The 24,779-nt window shown below is 47.8% G+C and overlaps 4 protein-coding genes across 4 annotated transcripts; 2 read left to right on the forward strand and 2 right to left on the reverse strand.

Moving 5' to 3' along the window:
* Positions 1 to 5,266: 5,266 nt before the first annotated feature.
* On the forward strand, positions 5,267 to 5,792 carry EI90DRAFT_3132878 (uncharacterized protein; the record flags this gene model as incomplete). The annotated part of the gene is made up of 3 exons (XM_039064515.1): positions 5,267 to 5,315; positions 5,369 to 5,533; positions 5,596 to 5,792. The coding sequence occupies 3 exons, from the start codon at positions 5,267 to 5,269 to the stop codon at positions 5,790 to 5,792; spliced, it is 411 nt and encodes a 136-aa protein (XP_038909891.1).
* Positions 5,793 to 6,212: 420 nt separating this feature from the next.
* Positions 6,213 to 9,349, reverse strand: EI90DRAFT_3132879 (uncharacterized protein; the record flags this gene model as incomplete). Its single annotated transcript, XM_039064516.1, has 6 exons — positions 6,213 to 6,630; positions 6,804 to 7,115; positions 7,402 to 7,540; positions 7,588 to 7,816; positions 7,871 to 8,009; positions 9,240 to 9,349. 6 exons carry the CDS (start codon positions 9,347 to 9,349, stop codon positions 6,213 to 6,215), a joined length of 1,347 nt encoding a protein of 448 aa, XP_038909892.1.
* A 4,476-nt stretch (positions 9,350 to 13,825) lies between these two features.
* On the reverse strand, positions 13,826 to 14,376 carry EI90DRAFT_3020876 (uncharacterized protein; the record flags this gene model as incomplete). The annotated part of the gene is made up of 3 exons (XM_039057568.1): positions 13,826 to 14,035; positions 14,176 to 14,239; positions 14,324 to 14,376. 3 exons carry the CDS (start codon positions 14,374 to 14,376, stop codon positions 13,826 to 13,828), a joined length of 327 nt encoding a protein of 108 aa, XP_038909893.1.
* A 7,348-nt stretch (positions 14,377 to 21,724) lies between these two features.
* On the forward strand, positions 21,725 to 22,255 carry EI90DRAFT_3132882 (uncharacterized protein; the record flags this gene model as incomplete). Its single annotated transcript, XM_039064517.1, has 2 exons — positions 21,725 to 21,765; positions 21,820 to 22,255. The coding sequence occupies 2 exons, from the start codon at positions 21,725 to 21,727 to the stop codon at positions 22,253 to 22,255; spliced, it is 477 nt and encodes a 158-aa protein (XP_038909894.1).
* Between the last annotated feature and the right edge of the window lie 2,524 nt (positions 22,256 to 24,779).

Consider the following 24,779-nt stretch of genomic DNA (forward strand, 5'->3'; position numbering starts at 1 on the left):
CCTTCCTCCTTGGGCCTTGGCCCTTCATTCCTCCTTTGGGAAATACCATTGAGTCAAACACTTGACCCTCAGTGTTGTTCCTCTTTCCATCTCCCTTTGTCTCCTTTCATCCTACCCTTGTTCCTTTTGATTCCGGACCCCTCCTTATGTACAATGTACCTAGTAACTTGTAACCTCAGTCCGAAATCGACTTGAATTCCCCCAAGAGACTTCCCCTCTGCTAGATCTGAAATTAGGGACCCCCAGGACAACCAGCAATGGCACAGCGCTCCACCTGAGTCGCTGAGGCCGAGGTCCTTCCACGCTGAGTCTCCAATTCCACTCCGGAGTCGTCCAAATCCGCTAGTTCTAACAGTTTCATAGGTTAGTGTTCCCCATGCGATGAGTTATCCTGTCTTTGACTGATGCTATGTGACAGCAACATACCAACAGATTGTGTCAGTGGACTTGGAACTTCCCAGTCACATTTCCCCAGAAGCTTGTGACTTCATCGAACTTGTGTGTCCAACCTACTGTTGCTTGGCACTCATACTGATTTGTTACTAGCTGCTGTGCAGAGAGCCTGAGAGGAGGCCTCTTCTTAGTGATGCAGCAAGTCACCCTTGGATAACAGGTGATCGTTTTTCACCGGAACTTTAAACACAATCTCCTTCACCTTGGACCCCTGTAATGCCTTCGCTTGCTTTAATTTTTGTAAATAAGATCATAAATTTATATCTCATTTTGGAATGTAGATAAATCTACATGATAGGTTGGCATGATCGAACCGATTGGGGTGCAGGGAGGGAATCCCAGGGATTTGATCAAATCAGCTCAATCGACCTTGGAGGTGTCCTGATGCCAATCCCACAGATAGGGAACATGTCAAAAAACACCCTCTCGAACAAGAGAGAAGCTATAATATTTACCCCCCAAGACCCAAGGATGCCCACATAATAGAAAACTACAGAATAAAAAGGGGATATTTTTCCACCAAGTCTCCCACTGAATGATGCAGTATTGGTGAAGATGCGAAGTGTTTGACAGCATGTCGAATGGCACGTGCCCTTGATGGCACTTAGAGCTCCTTGCTCAACCAGCAAGGCCCTTAGGGTACCCATTATGCGCTGCTAGGCCTACCCAACAGGGCATTTTCAATGGGGGCCCCCATCATATGCACCATGACACAAGCCATCCATTGGGGCCCCTACAAACCCTGGTGAGCTTGACCCTTGGGGGCAGCCTGTATCATGGTACGTAATGGCAGGGGCCCCTATTGGAATGGAAGGTTTGCATCACCATCACTCTGAATGTGAAGGTGATTGTGGTCAATAGCCCAGCATGTATTGATGCTGCAAGGGCCATGTTCAGTGAAAGATGATTCCACCAACATAATCATCCAGATAACCTATCAAACCAACCATGCATCATTCACAGCGACTTCTATGGGTTCAAACCAGTCGTCCAGAAACATAAAGCCTCGTCATACTGGCCTGTCAATGTTTCAAAAGACATGGAAGAGGAAGCGATGAGGAAGTGGACCTTCGATATACGGAAATGCAATGACAGACACTTGACAATGCTACAGAAACTATTGCTATCATTGCCCCAAAATGGCCCACCTTGGAGTAATGCGGGGCTCGTAATGCCTCGCCATGCAGTTCGAATGCAATGGAACGATCAATCACTACAATGACATTGCCCAATATTTGTATCATTTCCCCCTGCTTGCATATTAGTCAGACTGGATTCTGAGCGTTTTGTCTTAATGACTTACACACTTTCATGTACCCTAGTGTAACATGCTAGGTAACTGTTAGAATTTGCGGATTCGGACGACTCCGGAATGGAATCGGAGACTTAGCATGGAAGGACCTCGGCCTCAGCGACTCAGGCGGAGCGCTGTGCCATTGCTGGTTGTCCTAGGGGTCCCTAATTTCGGATCTAGCAGAGGGAAAGTCTCTTGGGGGAATTCATGTCTATTTCGGACTGAGGTTACAAGTTACTAGGTACATTGTATATAAGGAGGGGTCCGGAATCAAAAGGAACAAGGGTAGGACAAAAGGAGACAAAGGGAGATGGAAAGAGGAACAACACCAAGGGTCAAGTGTTTGACTCAATGGTGTTTCCCAAAGGAGGAATGAAGGGCTAAGACCCAAGAAGGAAGGAAGGAGGATGGGAGTCGGGAATGGCTAGCTGACTGAATAGAAAGGAAGCAGCAGCCCAAATAGGAATGAGGGAGAATAGCGGAATTGAAATGGACAATGCAATAGTTGCAAGGTCCGGAGTAAGTCCGGAAAGTCCGAACTCGGAGGTTAAACTCCGGAATATTGGCAAACGTAATTAAATGGAATGAGCTAACCAATACAATGGGTATAAGCGGAGGTGGGGTCAAAGTCCGAGGTCGGAGCTAAGACCGGAGGTTCCGGAGACAGAGACGCAAACAGGATTCCGGAGCGGAGGTCCGGAGTCGGGAGCATAGGTGTTGCGTACTCGTCTGGAAGGTGTCGAGGTTGGGGTCGGACCCGGAATGTTCCGGAGTCGGACCGAAGGTGGTGTCCGAGCCGGAGGTGGGATAACCTCTTGGGAGTCGGCAAGGAGAAGGTGACGGAAGGGAAGTAGGGCTCTGGAAGTCGGAGTTCGGAGTTCCGGGAGCCCGGAGCGGAGGTCGGGATTGTATGGATATGACAGTAACTAGTTTCAATGCTATTAGTTCAACAACGTTAGGCTAGCGTAACACGCTAGCGTAAATCGCTACCCTTCTAATAGAGCCCTATACATCATCCTCGTTGTTATGGTGAGCAAATGCATGACATCCTGCTAAGCAATAACAACTATTACTATTATTAGACACCCTTGTTATGTTTTATGCCAATGAAAGTATGACATGCTGCACTAAAATAATTGATGGAAATCCCTTATGGCCACTGTTGCATTCCCCATTCCAACCCAAACCATACCCAATTATCCTAATAGTCGACAGCTTGTTGTGTCTCTTTAGTCCTCATTTCCTCAACATGTGAAAGCATAGGCCATGTGGGTTCGACACCGTGTTGAACGTCATGTGGTAAATCCTCAGAACTTGTTCCCATGTGTGAAGTAATGTACAACGACAGTGTAGAAAAAAATCAAAAGGGGAGGGGTGCAAGTGTCAAGAAGAATGCATGTTCTGGACAGCAGTCATCATACTCTGATGGAACTTTATATTGGTGAGTTACATTTTTTTGACAAAACCTGGAGTAGCGGACAAAAGTTGAATCGTGCTACAACTGCCATTATTGGCAAGATCAACGTCATGAAGTGCACTAATCTTTAAATCCCCACTTCGCACCACCACTGTCACCACCGTCACCATGGGACCTGCAGGGTCATCCCATGAGCCCTTGCCTTCTTGCAATAAGAAGGCAACATGGTTTAACGCAACCGGCCCCAAAGTGAACGACTATGGCACTACCAGAGTCGGTCCACCTGACATTCACAATGTCAGGTGTGATAACGTGCCTATGGGACCCTCCATGGTCCCTAACATGCCCTTACCTGCCCAAACCAGGCAAATTAATGCATCCTGTTACGGATACGGAGTCTCCAATGACCATATCCGTCGCATGGTCAAAGACTTCTCCTCTCTATCGTTCCCCCCATCTTTCTCCCTTCCGTCCTCTATCCTGATACCCTATCCTCCTTACCCGTTCTACCCCTTTCCCCCCCCTCATGCAAAGCTTTCCCCATTGGGGTTTTGGTGCTGGCCGAGGTTACTTGTGTTTCGCAGGATTTCCCGTGACCTTACCATTTGTAGATAGTCACACGTCTTGTACGGAAACCGCCGAAGGCGGTTCCCGCTAACTAACAACTACTCTCTACAACTGTCTTGTGTGTCATCTTCTGTACAACCCATCCTGTGACTCAACTGAACCGTGTGACTGTACAACTCACAACATGTCTTATAAGCCTGGTTATGTCGAGTCCTCTAATGGTCCTCGCCGTGAGAACTCGAGGTCGCGAGTCGAAGACTCTCAACCTGTGTATCATCCTATGGAACCTGTACCCTATGGGACTTCATCACTCCGCTCTCCCCCCAGTGCTCGACAGACAATGTCACATCACGATCATGGAGATCGTGAATACTCTGAGGTCCACTTTCCCATGATGCCGGCATGTTTGCTATGCGAACGCCAAGTAGCCGCCTGTCCACCGTCTGTTCCCTCCTTCGTCAGTCATCATATTCCCCCGCCAAGTCACCGAAGGCCCTGTTAGTCAATCCTCATTGCACGCTCATGATATCAACCCGCTACTGGTACGTTCACACTGTGAACGCCAAGTACCCGATGGCAGTTATATGAAGTCCTCACCCACCTCACTGTCAGGGACGCGTCCGGGGTCGAGAGGGCCCGGGGGTAGTATCCGGCACTGAGGCCGTCGCGGGGTGCGGAGCGGGCATGGGTACTGGCGGGCCCGATCCGGGACAGTGGTCCCTGGCCACTCAGACTGAAGTGGAGAATGTGAGAAGAAGGTTACTTCTTCGGTTCCCACTTCAGGTACATTTATGTACATGTGGCTTGAGTCACATGACAGGTGCCACGTCATCCTCGGGGGCAGCCGCAGGCATCCAGGTGTCCCCATGGGGGATCCCGAGAGCGTCCGCTGCATGCACGCGTGCTGGGCACAGCGGGAAGCTGTCTGGGGTGTGTGGGCCGGACGGGTCAATAGTACATCGATACAAAGGAAGGTGGTCCGTGTAGATAGAAAGAAATAAACAGGAAGAGGAAGGTGAGAAGAATGAAATAAAGAAAAGGGGAAAGAAGAGGGAAAAGAAAGGGGAGGAGAGGGAGGAAGGAGGGGGGAGGGGGATAGACAGCGGGGAGCGGGTGTGGTGTGGCTGGGTGGGCCCGGGTGGGCCCGGGTCAGGCGGGTGTGCCCTGACACTCACGAGTCGCGACCTCGCACACGGTACGCTCCATTGAGGAGCGCCAAGTACCCGTGGCTGATACGTCCGTCATGACGTCTCCGACTACCTACCATCAATTCCTTAATAGCTCACTACATCACCAATCACGATTGATGGGAATTCGATCATCCACTCCCTTGCAAGACTGGGATCACTCATCGATTACATATCCCGTTATGGTACAGACTAGATACAACGTCCGTCATCCTGCTATAAGAACCGAGGATTGGGGATTTCCCCCCATCCCCGTAACACATCCCCAAGGCCTGGCCTTGGGACACCTCTGCAAACCACTGATGCCAGCGATTTTCAAACCCTTGATGGCTAATAGCAGTCTCCAACATGGCCCTCACAGGCCATGGACGGCCACCTCAACCACCTAGAGCAGATTGTAAGAACCTTGGCAGAGTCAGTGACCCTGCCAACTGACGGACTTCTCGCCAGATTTGGCAGCCCACTTTGATGCATTATGGAGAGCAAGCTTCATGCCATTCATGCTATCAGACTCAACCAGGGCCACCCACATCCTGCGTCCTCACTGGCCAAAATCCGACTCTCTGTTAGTGTGCCTGGAGGCACACTTCTTCCTATTCCCTCTCATCTTGAGAGGTCAGAGATGGTTCATACAACCATCTCCCAACCGTGTTTACACTGGATTGACAGCACTTCAGCCTTTGCTGAGTGCCAGCTCACCAAAGCGCATCATGCTTCAACAAATGCTAATAAACTACCCATACCCCTTCCACCTCCCACTCACACTGATATTGCATGTGCAGAGGCGGTCTATATGGCTGTCTCCCTGCTGGTTTTGCGTCAGATCAAGGGTTTTTCGAGTGCCAGCTCACTGAAGCGCATGATGCTCCAATGAGCTGGAGTTTGAAAGGGCTCATATCTCCCCCACGCCTCTTCCTCATGCTGAGGTTGTAGACAGTCTATGTGACCGTCTCCCTACTGGTTTTACACCAGCCATACAGCTCTTCAGCTTTTGCTGAGGGCCAACTTACAGAAGCACGTTGCACTTCACCCTTTCTTGGGCCTGCATCATGTATGCGGCCCCTACTCCCACTCTCCATTATTACTATAACATCATGACATTCAAGGACTTTATCAACTGCCTTATCTTGTTAATTAAATATCCAGATAATTTATGATGTGGAGTTGAAGTGCAATCAGATGAACAATGAAAAGAAAACCTCACACAAGCAAGGTCTGGGCGGTGCAGCAGCCATTTCTAGTACAAAATGATGACAGTGTAGAAAAAACACAAAAGGGGAGGGGGGCACAAGTGTCAAGAAGAATTCATGTTCTGGACAGCAGTCATCATACTCTGATGGAACTCAGCTGCCTTGGCATCACACTCTGTATGCTGGTCAGGGGTGACATCATCTCCCTTGTACGCATGATTTGTGATCCTAAGGTTGTTGAATTCGGCCACAACCTCTGCACAAGCTTTGGGATCCTGCTCGATACAGCTGTGTCCCAGGGCTTTCATGACTTCCCCAATCTCATGCTCTTGCTGTCCAATGAACATGAGTGCCATTGATGCCAGCGAAAACAAGTTGGGGATGTTCACCAAGTGGGGTTGTCGTTCTGGAGTGGATGGCACATGCACTGCTTTCAACACCATGGCCATTAAGCATGCCATCACGGTAGAGCTCCAGGAATGTTCACTCATGGAGTCATCCTTGGAGCTGCGATCAAGCCAGCTGGCCAAAAACGAGTGCCTCATACACCCTGCAGCAAGGAAGTATGAGCCTTGCATAATGCATTATGATGCATGGTTCCGAAATCGTTGCATAGGCAAAGATTTGCCCAGGTGGAAAGATACTGAAGACAGAACAACTGAGATGGGCACTCACAGATGAACAGATTTACTTACACTGTTTGCCCTTGTGAAAGAACAAAGGATGAGAACTGATGTGGAGGTTGGTAAAGGTACTCATAGCCTAGAGAGGCAGGCTCCTCCACATCATCGAAATCCACAATGATTTTCTGGCCCTCCTCCAGAATCGGGATGAAGAACACAACGTTGCCACTAGCACAGGAAAGGCTCAGGCCAATGCCATTTGGGTTCTGTTGGGGAGGATGCACAGATCCAACAGCGGAAATCATTGGTCCTCGCCATCCATGAACATTAACCTGGTGGCCAACAGGGAATTCAGCCAGTGCCACATCATGAGTGTTGAGGAGCCTGTAACTGTGTAAGCTACATGTTATAAAAATTGGCCCATTTCTATAGCGTCCAGGTGCAGGGAGTGGCCATGACATCGAAATAGTGTTACAGTTAATGTAACAGAGGTTTAACAGTTGTCTTTACAATGACATTAACAAGGTGTGGATTTTTGTGATTGTTGTTGGTTAAGTTGTTATTATTTACATGTCACGTGACTTTGTACTGTACAGAGCCCATAAGAGGCTAAAAATGGGAAAATCCCATTTCCATAACACTACATATGGGACATAATAAAGAGACTCACCTCTCTACAGCTTGATACGCCCCAGCAGTCGCTGGGACATGCTCCATGATCAATGGCCTGGATGTGGACCAATGACACATTTCATGAGCAGCATCGCCTGCCAGCATCTCCAGGATCTGGTCCTCATCCCCATCGGAGTCTGAGAACCATGTCAGCGAGCCCAATGGAAGGAGGACATGGACTCACCTATACACTGTGAGACACCCTGAAAGTCCATCAGACCAAAAAGTGTTGAAACATTGAATTCAAGTGCCCCCAGTGGGCTGACCAAGATGAGAGGGCCAACAGTGTCCAGCATTTCCTGGAATGCATGTGGTTCCATTTGTAGCACATGACCGAGTGGTAGTGTGGGGGGCATCCAGTTTTCGTCATGCTGCAGTGATTCCATGTAGCTAATGAAGCTACGGTACAAGGCCTACAGAACTACATTGAAATCGTCAATGTGGGAAGGGAATGAAGAAAGGCTCACAGAGTCCTTGTGGTGTGGAAATTCAAACGTCAGGTTACTGGTCCCTGACAGACCCCTGCGATGGCTTTCCCCTGTATTCATGTTGAAATTCTTGGATTCCTTTGGGATTATGGTATGCTGTGGCCAAGTGATGGTGAGCCTGTGTCAGGAACGTGTCAGACGCATATCCGGGTGACCTGCAAGGCATGCGAAGTCGTCTGGGCTCATAAGGTTGGAGGGGCAGGACTTTAGCTTCAGTGACTCGGGTGGAGTGCTGCACTTCATTCTTACGTTGGTGTCCCAATTTCAGACAGAAGCCTTATGATGAGGAGAGGAGTCTAGAGGGGGAATCCAAGTCGATATACGAACTGAGGTACATCCAGTGTAACCTACATGCGTTATAAACACAAGTAACTAAATAGGACCGGCCCAGAAGGAGTGGTGGATCAAGCACAATATTAATGAATGAAGAAAGAGACAAATAGTTAATATCAGAAAACTTGGTCAACAAAAGGCAAGCAAGAACAATGAGTGACAAAGGAGGAACAATAGTCCGCAAGTGGACAAAAGAGAAAAGACCATCTGGCTGTCTAGCAAGCTGTCCAGCTGGCGGGTGGACAACAATGAAGCGGGTGACCTAGGTTGGAAGGTACATGCGCGGGGGAGGAAGTGCAGGTGAGGGTGACGGGTGGACAGATGGATGGATGGATGATGATGGTAGCGGGCAGGATGGGCCAAGTGGCACTAGGACACATTGACAGAAGTGATGGATATGTCGGGTCGTGACAGCCTGCAGCATCATCTTCCTTTTTTTGGGTATTCCTGCTACCTTAGTCGGTGTGCCATTGCAATGGCAAGTGCCATGTATTACTATGTAGTACCATGCCAAATGAATATATTGTGATGCACTATTAAAACAGATGGGGTTACCTATCAATAACTCCCAGGGCACCCTGTCAGTACATCCCAGGCATCCCATCAGGATGACCCCATCAGACTGCACGTATCTGATAGGAGGTCCTGGCACTCGAAATCTGATATTTGGCCCCCTCAGATAGTAACAGGGCTACCTAGCAGAGCTGGTACCAGGCCAACCTATTACAATTTTCCAGGGTCACTTCCAAGCGAGGGTGGGTGTTTCCATGAAAGAACTTCCTTGCAGCCTGGTTGTATTTGAGTGGTGTTTGGATGGGTATTAAAGCATCAGATGATGTACTGGTGGTACATGTGAAACTTGACTACCCGGTGTGGGTATGCCCAGAGAACCGCAGCGATATATTTGTTTCACGCCTCCATTCATTGCCCCTCAGTTGTAAGTTCTGTCTTGCTACATGAGCTGGATATTGTTGATATTTTGGCTCCATTCCCAAGCTCAATGGGGTCATCGTACTTAAATGGTGCATGAGCACCTGTCTTCATCGATGAAGTGGGGAAAGTCGGGCTGTCCTCCATGACTGGTGAGGCTGTGGACTGCCCTTTGGATGTTGGCATCGTAGACATTCTGGAGGACATGGTTTTTTTTTGGGCATTGGTGAGCCAGGCCTCATCTGCCATGTCCCAAGGAGCTCCTCCATTCCCGATCTGCCAATTAAACCCAGCGGTTTTTCTACCCATTGGTGACGATCTACCTTCCCCCTTTGCCCACGGAGCATTTCCCAGAGTGGAAATCCCATACTTGGATGGTTCAGCATGGTGTAGAGCCTCACGTGATCTTGACAGCACCTGTCAATGGCCATATCTCAGGAACTACTGCACCAATTGGGACAAATGAGGGTTCGTTGGAAAGCTGGAGACGAGGAGGTTGCTGGCGAGAGGATAGGCGGGCGGTGTTGCGGAGTTAACTTTTACAATTTCTGTCTGGGACCCATTGTCACAATTTCCCCATTCATTCATATTTCTTTTATTGTTTCTCTGTTCCTAATTGGACATTCTTTATTTATGGTTGCCTATCGGCCCATTCAAATTTCCCCATCCCAATCATTTCATTTCCAGTTCATATAAAATAGAAAATACCTTGTACATGTACATAACAAGTTAGCAATGAATAGACCCATGAAGGAGTAAAAAGTAGTTACATCCAAGTGGCAAAGACGCCATCCACGGCCCCATGCCCCCCCTGAGCTTGTTGCTAACATCTAACACCCCTCTACTCATAATCCTCAGCCTTGACATCCAAGAGAGACGTACGTGAGTGTTTAGTTGAGGCTCTAGTAGACACAGTAGCGCCCCAAGACCAAAACCTGGACCTCCCAACCACATACACAATCACTACCACCCTCCCCCTTTTCTCTGTCTCGTGTCTAGGCAATAGACCCGTTACAGCGCCAAGTCAAAATTTGCATGCCCAACATTCATATTAGGAGAAAGGTCAACACATATCTTGCGCACGGACACATGATCTACATGATTGTCTGTCATTCCTTTCTTGATTACTCTTTTCCAGCTGCATTATAGAAGGCTTAAAAGCCTTCATTTTTCGCCCTTGTCTCTCCCTCAGTTCGCTTGTTCAGAACTGAGGTGAGCTTCCTTGTCTTTGCTGACTTGGTCGATGACTAAAAACCTTGTAAATATCCTAGCGCTTACAATGTGCTAGGTAGATAAGCAATTGATTTTAGTTGGCTTGTTCAGAACTGAGCACTCGCAACATGCTAGATTCTCACAATTCATCGCCTCAAATACCATTGAAACCTGTTCACTCTCTAGACACTGGTGATGTCAACCCACCCTCCTAATCCCAGGAGTATCGTCCCAAATGGAACATCCTTAGGCTCTGTTCGGTAGAAAGAAAGAAACTGCTTGTGTCGGGGCATCCCATATGTACCTATACCGTTATTTTTTAAAATGCCATCATATACAATAATGGCCACACGCAAGACTAGCAATAACAATATCGCATCTAGTATCAACAAAAACTTATCGCTCTATCGGCACCATTCTCATTGCTCCACGGAAATCCTGACTGCTCTGAAAGTCTTTTGATGGCCCAGTATATCTGTTTTAACTATGGCGGAGATATAGTCAGTGGTCTGATTAGTCACTCATCTCATACTCACCTTGCCATACTTATTCTTACAAGCACTCAGCTTGAACACAGGCCCGCATTCCTCAGTTAAGTGTGCAGAAACTGAGTTCCAAACCTTGTCTTTGAACCCGATATTTGAGGTGCCACCTGCATATTCCTCATGCGATTTCCAAACAGCACGCTTGGAAGGTGGGTTTGTGGATTCCCCCTTGGCCCGGGGTGTACGATGTCATTTGTTATCGAGGGATGGGTGTTGCCAAGATCAGCATCCATACTTGTAACAATAATTCATGCTTAATTTACATGTGTGAGGTTTATAAGAAAAAAGCTGTAGCAAGAAATGACAACGAAACTGGCATGCCGAACACTCATCAGTTTCTTCTCGTTTCTTGACAAAAGTGGCAGAAGAAACAAGAAAGAATCAGTCACCTTTTGAATGAAGAAACAAAAAGAAACGGGTTTCTTTCTATCGAACAGAGCCTTAGGCTTCGTTCGGTATGGAGAAACAGGTTTCTTTGGTCTGTTTCTTCCTGTTTCTTAATACAAAAATTGCGTGTTTCTTTAGGTAGAAGAAATGAGAGAGAATATTGAATTGAAAAACTGGAAGAAACAGGCCTGTTTCTTCATACCGAACGAAGCCTTAGTATATGGATGATTCGACATGGTGTTGAACCTCACATGCTCTCGACAGCACCTGTCAATGAATATCTCATGAACTACTGGACCAATTGGGATGAATGAGGTATCATTGGAAAGCTGGAAACGAGGAGAATTATGATGGTAGGCGAGGAGAGTGCCATAGAGGAGTTACCTTGCAAGGTCACTTTCAAGTCCGGAATTCCTTAGCATTTTCCCACCTCCAGCAATGTCGCCTTGCTACTTGGTCTCTTGCACTCACCCTCTCATTTGATTGCTTTGGTCATCCCTGCAAAGCCATGCTTTTATGGAAGAATCGGTTTCTCTTTGGTGTTCTCTACATTTAGCCTGGGCATTACGAGATCTATCCAAGATAAATACACACTCTCATGATAAGAGAGGAACAACACTCTATGCAACAGTGTCTAGCTGCAAGTCTGAATCTAACAATTATTAGGGCTTATATGCAGAGACAGTCCTATACTTGCCCTCACCAACATACAGCATTCCTGTTGCTTCCCTTCTTGGTGTTCTTGGGGTGATCAAATAAGAAATTGTGGCGAGAGTGATGAACTCTGGGATCTTGTCAGAGACTGGATTTTGTCAGAGGCTGGGATATTGTCGGTGTCGGAGATTGTGGCAGAGGTCTGTTGGAGCGCGCACGCGCGGATATGCGGGCGGAAATATGCGGCGCGTCCGGAAGCGCTGTTCAAGGTTAGCAGAGTGGGATCGCGGCCTCAGCGACTCAGGTGGAGCGCTGTGCCCTGAGCTTGACGTTTGGGGGAGATCCCATATTTACAAACTGACACTTACAGCGGACTTCAAACCAGACTTGTGGGCGGAGCGGACCTGTAGGAGGAGCGCGGACTCCGCGAGCACGGACTCAGAGGGGGGAAGCCCCCTTTGCAGAAGGAGAGACTCAGACCAGACAGGGGGGGTACTCTAGTTGATTTCAGACTGAGGTCCCCAAAAGTATTTACAAGGTATATAAATAGGCAAGAGGGATAGAAAGGCCGGTCAGTCCGGCGCGGTCCGGCGCGGAGATAAGCGGGGATTGTCAAACTAAATAAGGACAAGAGCCCGGGAACTGGAAATGAGGAACAGATCAATAAACAATAAGTGGCAAGGGTTATTGATGAATAACTGAATGAGATCAATAACCTAGTGCCAATAAAGAGGGGATCAAATGCCAATATTGGCAGGGAAGCAAACAATGAATGGCACTCGGCAAAGAATGAATGACAAGCTGCCAAGTGACAAATGGCCGGAGGAAAAGCGGAGGTCAGCGCGCGGCACCGATACAAGTCCGCAAATAAGCGGGGTCGGTGCGGTGCCGACACAAGTCCGCAAACAGAGGTTGATCTGCCAGCACTGTCACACAAGGACAGCATGAAGGCCAACAGAGGTACAGAGGTGTTGACCTGACCAGAGGTGTCAAGGGCAACCAGAAGTGGCCAGAAGGTGCAGAGATGGGCAGAGGGTGCGGAGTGGGCAGAAGGTGCGGAATGCACGGAAGCGGGGCATGGCTGTGACCACATAGCGGGAAGTGATGAGTGTGGTTCGGATGGAGACAAGGCAGGCATGACTGAATGCCGGGAGCACCAAGGGCTCAGGAACTGGAGGTAAGGTCGGAATACCGGCAGGGTCTAGGTTCTGATTACTGGCCAAGTCTCATGCAGTAAGGCAGGAGGCCAGACATGGGGTTGGGGGCTGGTTAGGATGGGTTTCGGGTCGGCGGATTCGCCTATCGGCATTGGTTCGCCGCTGACAGAGCCCCGGGATTTGTCGGTCATGACAGATCTTTGTTCATTTGGGGATGTGCACTTGAGATCTTTGTGCCTGCCTGAGTGTTTTGGCTAATTCTCCTTGTTGTACATTAGTCTTTAAAACTCAGGATGTTAGAATTACTAGGAAACAGAACCCCTGCAGAGCTTTTCTCTTGCTGGAACTTTTCTGTGAATTTACTGTGATTCCTTTGTTGGATCAGCCACTCAGGCTTTCTGAGAAATAATTCTTTTATTTAAGGAATTTTCTTGCATTGAACTCAGTTCTCAATATTCACCAAGATAGCGAAAGTTGGTGCACTCTGTCAGTAATCATGTGGTTGACTTTAGTCGATCCCTGTAAGGCCTGAGAAGGCTGCACATGCTTTCCCATTTTATTCCATTTATATCTTGCTGAGATCGCATGCAAAAGCGCGCTTGTTTACTATTTACCAAGCCACATGTATTTGCCGACTCCATGTCACGACCTGGCACATCTGTCACTTCCATCAATGTGCCCTAGTGCCACTTGACCCATCCCGCCCGCTAACATCATCATCCATCCATCCATCCATCCATCCACCCGTCACCCTCATCCGCACTTCCTCCCCCATGCGCATACCTCCCAACCAAGGTTGCCTGCTCAAGTGGTTCTTTGTTGTCCACCCACCAACCGGACAGCTTGCTAGACAGCCGGATGGCCTTTTCTCTTTTGTTCGCTTGTGGACTATTGTTCCTCCTTTGCCACTCGTTGTTCTTGCTTGCCTTTTGTTGACCAAGTTTGCGGATATTAACTATTTGTCTCTTTCTTCATTCATTAATATCATGCTTGATCCGCTACTCCTTCTGGGCGGGCCCATTTAGTTACTTGTGCTTATAACACGTGTAGGTTACACCGGATGTACCTCAGTTCGTATATTGACTGGGATTTCCCCCCCTAGTCTCTTCTCTACATCGTAAGGCTTCTGTCTGAAATTGGGACAACAACATAAGAATGAAGTGCAACGCTCCACCTGAGTCGCTGAAGCTGAAGTCCCGCCCCTCCGACCTTACGAGCCCGGACGACTTTGCATGCCTTGCAGATCATCTGGATATGCATCCGACATGTTCCTGACACTCCGGCATACACTTGTACATATGTATATAAAGTAGCATGGAGGGTAGACTGGCTCTTTAGCCTTTACTCCCCAGTTGATAATATAGCTTCATATGTTATTTCTCCTACAATGCTACTCAATATTTCCATTATTCAATTTAGTTGGATACAAAAATTCCCATCACAAGGGGGCACAGCAGCGTTCTAGTTACTTGCTAAATCCCCATTTTTGATCCACTATGTTTCCCCCATTCATTCATATTTACCTCTCTGTGCCTAATTGGACACTTGTTATTTGGGGCTGCCTATTGAGCCATTTGCATCCCCTGAGAGTAATTTTGTACTGAGGAGAGAGCGAAGATTTGGCAGTGCAGTGGCAGTGAGGTCAGACTTAGTGTACAGAGTAGCAACAGTGTCAGCACCTTTGCTTGTAGTGAGTGGCAGTGCAGTGGCAGTACAGCCAGAGCCAGCATCAAAGTGCCGACAGTGTCAGCACCATGAGAGGCTGCATAGTGAGTGGCAGTGCAGTGGCAGTGGAGTCAGAGCCAGCATCCAAAGTGCTGACAGTGTCAACACTTCTGCTTGAGAGGCTGCATAGTGAGTGGCAGTGCAGCAGCAGTGCAGCCAGAGCCAGCATCCAAAGTGCCAACAGTGTCAGTGTCATATCCATGCATACCCGATCCTGAGGTGACTCCTGGACCTCCTTCTTCACCACCTCTGGAGTCCTACCCTACTACTGTCCGTTCCGATATTCACCTTTGGTCCTGACACCACACCTCTCACCCCTCATGCCACCTCCACTCCTCTGTCCTTCTCCTGTCCTATCTCCACCCGCTCCGATACTCACCTCGGGCCAAACACCACCCCTCTTGCCACCCTCCTCCTACTCTTCCTCCTCACAACACCTCCACCCTTCCGTCATTCTCCTACCCTTCGCCCATCCACTCTGATACTCACCTTCGGACCTGACACCTTTCCTCTCCTCCACTCCTCTCCCCTTTTGTCTGTCGTCTCTCTTCCCTCTGGCCCTCTTCCACTGAAGGAGTGGAGCTGGATCACCTTATGTAACCAGTTTCCTACATCCAATAACGATATTAGAGTTTGTGCTGATTTGCGTACTGACCATGTTTTGGTTGCCAAATATATAATTGTTCACTGTCTAAACAACAATAAACACCCCCCAACGATCTCACCTGACATATAGATCGTCTATGGATAAAATTCTATATTGACTTTACTATGATTTCTAGTCAATATTACACCTAGATATACCACTTTTCAGTAGGATGTGATTTTCCTGATAATTTACTGAAGGAAAACTACTAATAAAATAATTCTGTAATAAATGTTACTCAATACAGGAGTGACCAAACTGCTCTTTCTATCGCTTAGAGTGTGTGCTAGTTATCTAGCAGGTTCAGGATTGCTCACCTTTCTCCCGTGGTGTGATAACCAAATATTACTGAGAGATTATTCAATTAAGAAGTCCCTCCACCAAATTCTCACTAATTCTCACTATGACACTTTTGTTCAGCTGTGTCTAACTGACCCTAACTCACGCTTAGAGTGACGTGTTAATTTTATATTAGCTAACAACTAATATTTGCTTTTATCTTTTGGAGCAAATGAACCAACCACTGGTGAGGAGAATTAAACTTATATTTCTACCTGAGGTTTGAGAGGGGGCAGAAGCAGCGGCCTTTTATGTTTTTCAGAGGCCTCTCTACTCCCACGCCTCGCACTAGTTACATGTGCTACATTTGTATTATAGATAGTTCTAGAATGATATAGGGGCTTGGGCTGTGTAAGCTTAATAATGGACTTAGGACATGACTCAGCAATAAGTAATTCAGTTCTTTGTCTTTTGGGCCGATCTTAGCGGGGTCTTGTAGCGCTAAAGCTATGCTCTACACCGCCTTAATTATGAACGGCTTTAGAAATGACTCAGCTATAAAGGAACTTTCTAGACTGTTCTCTAATTCACCCCTTTTTGTGAAGCTGCATCATTACTAATGTTCTAGAGCTTTCCCAATTAATTAACTGATCCGCGGACTTCTGAATTACTTCATGCTTATGATCCGAGATCCAGATCATCAATCATTCCTTTGTTCCGATTTGTTTGAGCTTAAAATCAAAAAGTTTTGATGAATCATGGGAAAATATACAAGATCCGGTTTTTTAGCATTTTCTCCTCTTCTGATGCGATCAAAAACTGTCCGCCCGCGCCGGGGAATACTCTGTCATATGGTATTCGGTCCGCCAGACTTCCGGGCGCCAATATATTTCCCTTGAGTCACATTACTTTTTGTAAGAATTAGCAAATAAATATATATGAATTATAAGGTGTTTCGCCGTTTGAGCGATATCTCCGTCAGTTTTGAAGCTTTTAGAATGAAACAAAACCGTGGATAAAGTTTAGAAACAGTCCTTTCAGATGGTAAAAAGATTACAGTCAAAGGTTTACTAGTTTCCGAGATATTCACATTTCCTTCCCAATGTTCCTTCTTATTCTGCCATCTATGTGCTATTTTCTTGTTGTAGGGATATATTCTTTGAATATTATACCTATGCCAGGTTCTAGGCATGCTTGTAGTAGATTAAATCTCATGCTACATGGGTGTAGATAATCGATAATGATCTTCTAATGTCTGTCCAGTCTCATAAAGATCATGAGATCTGTTAAACATCTGAACTTGTCACCTGATTGTTGACTATTCTGATAGATCATTGTTTTATTCTTTGAATATTATTTCTCCTACACCGTCAACCTTCTGCCAAGTTGCAACCTTCCGCCGCTGTCCCGTACCTCATACTTGGACACCGCTTGTACCTTCACTCCGAGACTCCATCATAGTTCCTACCTCGGACTTTGACTCCACCTTGGCTTTAGTCCATTGCATTGGTGACTTCATACTACGTAAACACCATTGCCAATATTCCTCGGACTTTCAACCCTGCCTCCATAACCTCCGTAAGCTCCACAACCTCTGAGCTCCACGGATCATCTTCGGCACTTTCGCTGCTTGTAATGTATCTTTCGCGTTTCCCCCTCATCCCTATTTGGACTGCTGCTTCTTCCCATTCTAGCCAGTTAGTCATCATTCCCACTTCCCCTCATCCTCCTGCCCCTCTGGGCTTCGCCCTCCTTATCTCCTTTTGGATGTACCACAGGTTCAGCCCTATGACCTTCGGTACCGCTCCGCTTCTGTCATCCCTTTGTTCCCATTCAGACGCCTTCATTCCGATTCGGACCCCCTTTGTTTCCTTGTGCTTTCACCCTCTCCATTATATATATCAGCACTTGTACATACTCGTTTTAGGCCTTAGTCTAAAATCGACCTGAAATGCCCCCTAGAGACTTCCTGCTTGCTGCCTATGAAATTAAGGACCAAATGGACAAACAGCAATGGCACAGCACTCCGCTTGAGTTGCTGAGGCCAAGGTCCCTCCTTGCTAAGTCTCCGGTTCCCCTCCAGAATCGTCCGCCCTTGCCCAGTTCTAACAGTCAGCACTTCTGTTAGAACTGGGCAGATTCAGACGACTCCGGAGTGGAATCGGAGACTTAGCGTGGAGGGACCTTGGCCTCAGCAACTCAAGCGGAGCGCTGTGCCATTGCTGTTTGTCCATTTGGTCCTTAATTTCACAGTAGGTGAGCAGGAAGTCTCTAGGGGGCATTTCAGGTCAATTTCGGACTGAGCCCGATACGAGTATGTACAAGCACCGATATATATAATGGAGGGGGCAAAAGCACAAGGAAGCGAAGGGAAACCGAATCGGAACGAAGGCGTCCGAACGGGAACAAAGGGATGTCAGAAGCAGAGCGGTACCAAAGGTCATAAGGCAGAACCTGTGATACGTCCGAAAGGAGGTAAGGAGGGCGAGGCCCAGAGGGGCAGGAGGATGAGGGGAAGTGGGGATGATGACTACTGGCTAAAATGGGGAGAAGCAGCAGTCCAAATAAGGATGAGGAGAAACGCGAGAAATACATTACAAGTGGCGAAAGTGCCGAAGATGATCCGCAAAGCTCGGAGGTTGTGGAGCTTATGGAGGCGGGGTTGAAAGTCCGAGGAATATTGGCAATGGTGTTTACATAGTATGAGGTCACCAATGCAATGGACTAAGACCGAGGTGGAGTCAAAGTCCGAGGTAGGAACTTTGATGGAAGCTTGGAGCAAAGGTACGAGTGCCTGAGTACAAAGTACGGGTCAGCAGCGGAAGGTTGTAACTTGGCTGGAGGTCGGCGGAAGAGGACCAGAGGGAAGAGAGGGGAAGGAAGAGGGGAGAGGTATCAGGTCCGAAGGTGGGTATCGGAGCGGATGGGAGAAGAGTAGGAGGATGACGGAAGGGTGGAGGTGTTGTGAGGAGGGAGCGGAGGAGTATGAGGAGGAGTAGAAGGAGGGTGGCGAGAGGGGTGGTGTTCGGTCCGAGGTGGTTATCGGAACGGACGGAGATAGGACAGGAGAGTGACGGAGGAGTGGAGGTGGCATGGGAGGTGAAGGGTGGTGTGGTGCCAGGACTGAAGGTGAATATCGGAACGGACAGCGGTAGGGTAGGATTCCGGAGGTGGGGAAGAAGGAGGTCCGGAAGTCGGGGCGGGGTCGGGTATGCACGGATATGACAACTTCTCCTTGAGAGCCTCCATAGTAGGTGGCAGTCAGACCCAGCATCCATCCAGCCTCCAGCCTCCCAGCCTCCCAGCCTCCAGAGTCCAGCATCCAGTCCCCACTCCAACTCCCAATATAACAATAAATTCGGACAACTCCGCTACAATACAATGTATCTCCGGCCCATTATTGCAGTCACATGTGCAATTCAAAAGTGTATGTACAAATTGTGTAGTGGGCCACAACGTACATTGTCTTGCACTTATTGTGTCCCCTCCACTTGGTCGTAGCAACCTATGGTGACAGGGCAGACAAGAGCTATCAGTTTTATAGTACATGCACACTATGCTACAGTATTCCTTGACACCGTAGTCCCTAACCAAAACCGAGGTTGGATTCACATTTGTGTCGGATCACAGGTTAGGCAATATCTGCTCATATATAAGACTTGTCTATACATGATATGCAAGAGTGGGAACATGATGAGTTAACACAATGTTTGACAGATCGTTATATTAGCCCAAGCAGTACGATCCTTCTCGTCCTTCTGCCACTGGCAGCATCAGGTTGCTATGTCCACATCAAATGTTAGTCAATTGCCTCAAAAATGAGGACAATGGTTCCAAAAATTGCCAATTATCTTTGAGGAAGGGTCGCTGGACTCCAGGTCCTCGCCTCCCTTTGAATCATGGTCATTATAGGATCATGCCATCTCTCTCAGAGAGAGACACGTCCATTCATCCTCAAAAAAAAGATATGAGAACGGAGTCCAAAAATTGTTTCATAGATGCATCTAAGTCATCACTTCCCATCAAATCATGGTCCATGTGGAATAGATGTGCCAACCCAAACACAGAGAGGATCCATCCACTGACCACCGATATACTTCTTCACCAAACAAACACTCACCGTCCCTGAACCCATACCATGCAAGCCAGCACATTGGTGTTCACCTCTCAACTCATCTTGTTGTGTTGGACATCTAGCTACGAAGCTCATGGAGAACACCTCAACAGGATACTGACCCCATTGATCGACCCCTGTAACACCCCCAACATCCACAGAAAAACACAAGAGTATGTCACTGACTTAATTAGCATCGAATCGCTATTGCGTCCCATTGCTCAGGGTCATTCAGTGTACCATTTGAGGGTGTAGGCAGCCAGGCTTTTCGTGGAGGGATCCGTATGAAGCAATGCATCATGATCAACGTTAGCGTTCCAGATGGCCAAGCCCAAGTAAGTGATCATATGGTGCAAAGTAAGCTGGGCCATGCATATGGAGATATCAGGATGTGAGGGTGGGGTGACTCATTGGGGAATGTAACAAGTTCATGTTAGATATATAGATATACTCTTGGCTTACATAATTATACCAAACGTGACCTGTTTGTAGCAAGCATACACATCCACTTGCTCCCTGAAAATTGGCCAGTGCTACTCAATTGAGTAATGGATCATTTTGGGAACAACTGACAAAACACACTCTTTTTCTATGCCACCCCTGAAGTGGAGCATGGCCACAAGAGCAAGAGGATGTGTTCTCTTGCAAGAAGATGCATTCTCTTGGATGCATTCTCTTGGATGTTGCTGTATATAAAGGGTGCATCTAGTGGCACCATCAACGCCTGTACCCTCTCCTCTTGAGAACATTCTTCTTACCAAAACCTCTGATGTCCCAAATGCATAAGTGAGTGTGTGACGATGCTCCAGGTGCCTTCTTTGACACCCGTTTTGTTGCAGGCACAAATGCGTGAAATGCAACCTCACCTTTGCATCAGACAGCGCCCGAAAAATGCATGTAGCCAACGTCCACCAACCCAGCATAATGGCCAATGGCCAGTTGCTTGTGTCTCGGGAACTCCAAACAGGTGTCTTTCATTGCCCACAGCCAGATTGCGATTTCTCGAGTTCAAATGCGCAGTCCATGCACCATCACGTCCATATATCACAACTCCGAGCCAGTGCTGCTGCCCAGCCAGACCACATTCCTTCTGAAGATACCAATATGGAGGATTTGCTGCCTTCTACACACCATTCTGGATCACTCATCATCCCACCTGAGTTCCATTGTCTGCAGTTGGGAATCGATGTAATGCACTGTGTCCTAGTTTGCCAGGGCTGTGGCCTTGGCATCCACTGCTTGTGGCTGGAAATGCATATCCGAAAGAAGCATGGCGGTAGGTCCCAGCTCCCTAAAAACTATGAGAAAGTCCTAGATGAGTATCAATTACCACATCGCACGGAACAACCCTCCCGAAAAATCGTCCCCATCCAGTCCATCGAAATAAAGGATGGATTCATGTGTGCTTTCCCTGGATGCTACTTTGCTGGCTTGAAAGATGAGTCCATCACCCACAATCATTCCAGTGTGCATACTTTTGCCAACCTTGACCATCATGTGGTACCATGTGCAGTTCAGGTTGTGTATAGAGGTTATAACGGGCACCAAGTCTGGGCCGTAGAGGATGATTACTCTGCATTCTGTGGGGAAGGCATAGACTTCCATGAATTTTTCGAAGGTATAGTGTCAGAGGAGGAATGTCATTGGACGACGATGACGATGACGCCACCCACTGATCCCTGGCACATTAATGGCTTTCTTGCAATGTTCCACTGGTTGGACCTCACTTCTGGACATTCACCCAAAATGCTCAGCTCTGTTACCCAGCCCCCTGCTCCACAGTCCCTTCTCTTTCCATTGATCTGACGGGTCAAGGACTATTTCAACAGCATCCATCCCATGGTTTGGCATATGTCGCACATCATACTGAAATGGGTGAATAGTGTCACAGAGTAAGTGGTTCAGCCAACTTGCATGATGGGTCACTCACTCGGTTTTGCATTCAGTGCCATTGAAAATTCTCCATTCTCATACCCCCAGAACTCTGCCACTTGCGATCATTATGAGGGTTTTGGATTACGTTTGGTTTGCTTCTTGGTGCGCATGTGTATGGAGGAGTTCCCTCTCAAGTTGAGCTTCACCATGGAGCAGATTCATCATGCAAGGATGGTACGTGCATATCCCAACGACCCAACGACCACAGATGAGAGGTGGGACGACGCCATACATGGTCTCATGGTCTCTGTCTTCTTTGGCCTTCCCTCCAATTTCCGTCGTGAATCTGAGAAACACCCAATCTCCATTTTCCTTATGCTCATCAATCTCCATCCTACTACCGGAAACTTTCCCAAGTGCTCGACCATATCTGGAAGACTATCTGCAATGATGTATCTGTTTCGTGTCATGGCTGTGAAGATGATCTGGAAGGAGGCTGAGAAATGAGCAGCTGAGACACAAGATGACTTGGTGGAATTCTTGTACATGTTGGACCCGGTACACGATGGATCGCACTAACCCTTGATACCAGGATATGCAAGGAAGTTTGCTCATGTTGGCTCCGTTCAGGGAAGCCAAGCCCATTCGACTTTGTTCTCTCCATGAGCCATGTTGCAACATCTATAGCCTGGAATGATGAGGAAGGCCTGTTGACAGTGGTGTGGGATGATGACCACGGGTCGATGACAATACGACAGCACCGGGTCCAACTGAGTGATGTACCCATCATGTATGAGGCCATTCTCAGCGGCATCCAAACAGCACTCGAGGACCTTGCCGGTGGGGTAGACCTGAGCATCCCCTTTCCATGCCACAAAATTGCAGACAACACTCAGAACTTGACACCAGAGTACAATTTGGTTGGGACCGATAATGCAAAGCTCCAAGCACTTCAATACCGGGTTCTGAAGAGCTTGTCAGGTCCTGAATGGTTCGTTGCAAAGCCAGGGGGAGGGGTCGAATGGAAACGTGCCAGGGTGGCAACATGGATGCAGCGTGCAGAGGTCCTCAACCAGCTATTCATTGTTGCAATCCACATTGGGGGTGGACAACCTGCGAGGGGGACGGAGATTCTCAGTGTTCTGGTAAGGAACAGACAGAACACGATGAGGAATTTGTTTGCACTTTGTGGTGGAATGGCCACAGTCATCTCCTATAACAAGGTAGGAAGAGAACGTGAAGAACAACCTTCTGTGGACTGAACTGCTGTCCTTAGACCAACTCGAAATCTGGGTGGTCCCAACCAATCGTGCATTTCCTCCACCAAGAACTCTTGGAGCTCCTGGTCCAATACCTTGTCTTCATATGAAAGACCGAAGAAGTTTTTAGTCACTTTTTGTGGGGTGAAGATGCACAGACTTTGGTCCATTACCATCTATTTTACGGTCATGAAGGGACTTTGGCAACCACAAGCCATTTGAGTATCACCCTCCAACGTATTACTCACACCTATTTGCAGGCGTCTCTCGACGTACATGCCTACTGGCACATGGCCGCTGCCATTGGGCAGCACCTGATGGTTGGGATCATTGATCCCGAAGAGGAAGATTCCACCACGGGCATGGATGCCCAGGCTGGGAGATTGATGACCACTTCTGAGCGAATCTATGGCCTCCAGGTCAATGAAATGGGTGGCCTCAATAATAGGGTCTTGGCCCTGTTTCGTGCAACAAGCAGTCTGTGGCATTCAAAGGTGCTGGGATTGCATGTCAAAGGGCATGTTGTGGACATGGACTCCATTCTAAAAACGTATCCTACTGGTGAAGCTCAGACATCCCCCCCCTCACTCTCTACCCTGAAAACGTTGTTGCCTGAAATCATCGAGGAACGGATTATCCCCTGCCTTTCCAACATGTTGGACGAAAAATTGGTAGGACAGAGCAAGGGGAAGTGCTGAGAGTTGCCCCAGGTGAGTTCTTTCTTTAGCTATTGTTCATTGTTTGGTTAAATGTCATGCTGCAGCAGGACGATGAGAGGGATTATGTAATGTATAGACCAAGAAATGCGAGATGTATGAGGCCTTGCCCTTGCCCTTGTCATGACCACTGATGTGTCCTTTTTCCAAGGAATTGGAAGAGGCTGATTTGAGGACAGCCATTTCAGATAGCATGAAGTTGGAAAAGTATGGGAAAGTTCTCAGTCCAGGATTCCTTCATCAATGCCAATGGATCTTGTCCAAGGTAAGCACACATAGGGTTTCGTCTTCTTTTGCTGAGTCTCCCCTCCCCAGTTACCAATTCGAATCCCATCTCCTACCCTCCCAAACCTGTCCCCACCCCCTCTCAGACTCATGCACAACCTCCAGAGCTGGACCTGACGAAACCATGCTCCCTCTTCGACAAGACCACCATGGAGAACTTGGGCACCATGCTCAAAGACAGGAAAGTGATGTTCCGCTCTCCTGCACAGTTTTACGCATACAAGGAACTTCTAAACAAGCAAAGGCATTGCTTGTATGTTGCACCATGTGGGGCTGGAAAGACCCTTCCCTTCATCCTTGCCATCCAAGCCCATGGGATCTTCAAACAATCCATCATGGTGCTGCCTTATGAGGTGCTCCATCCTGAGATGGATAGACGATTGGGCCAAGCCAACATCGCATGTATGAAATGGAGCATGGACAACCCACATCCCAAGGAATGTGTTGTCACGGTCTCGATCAAGTCCTTCGGAAATGAGGCCTTTGTGAATTGGCTCTTTGGGCTGGTCAATGCTGGAAAGATGGGCTCCATCATGTTTGATGAAGCACACAGAATCGTGGAAGTTCCGACCTGACTATCTCACTGCTGTATGTGTTCTCATGTGACTCGGAGGGTCACCTGTGCTGTTCACTTCAGCCACGATGGCACCATCCTTCATGTTGTAGGAATATAAAAGTTACAACACTAAAACAACCAGAAACAATCACAGAAAATTAGATAAAAATCATACAACCCCTGCGGACCAGAAATAAAAATAGTAATAAAATCAT

The sequence above is a fragment of the Cantharellus anzutake genome, assembly GCF_015039405.1.
Source record: "Cantharellus anzutake strain C23 chromosome Unknown EI90scaffold_94, whole genome shotgun sequence".
NCBI classification, from domain to species: domain Eukaryota; kingdom Fungi; phylum Basidiomycota; class Agaricomycetes; order Cantharellales; family Hydnaceae; genus Cantharellus; species Cantharellus anzutake.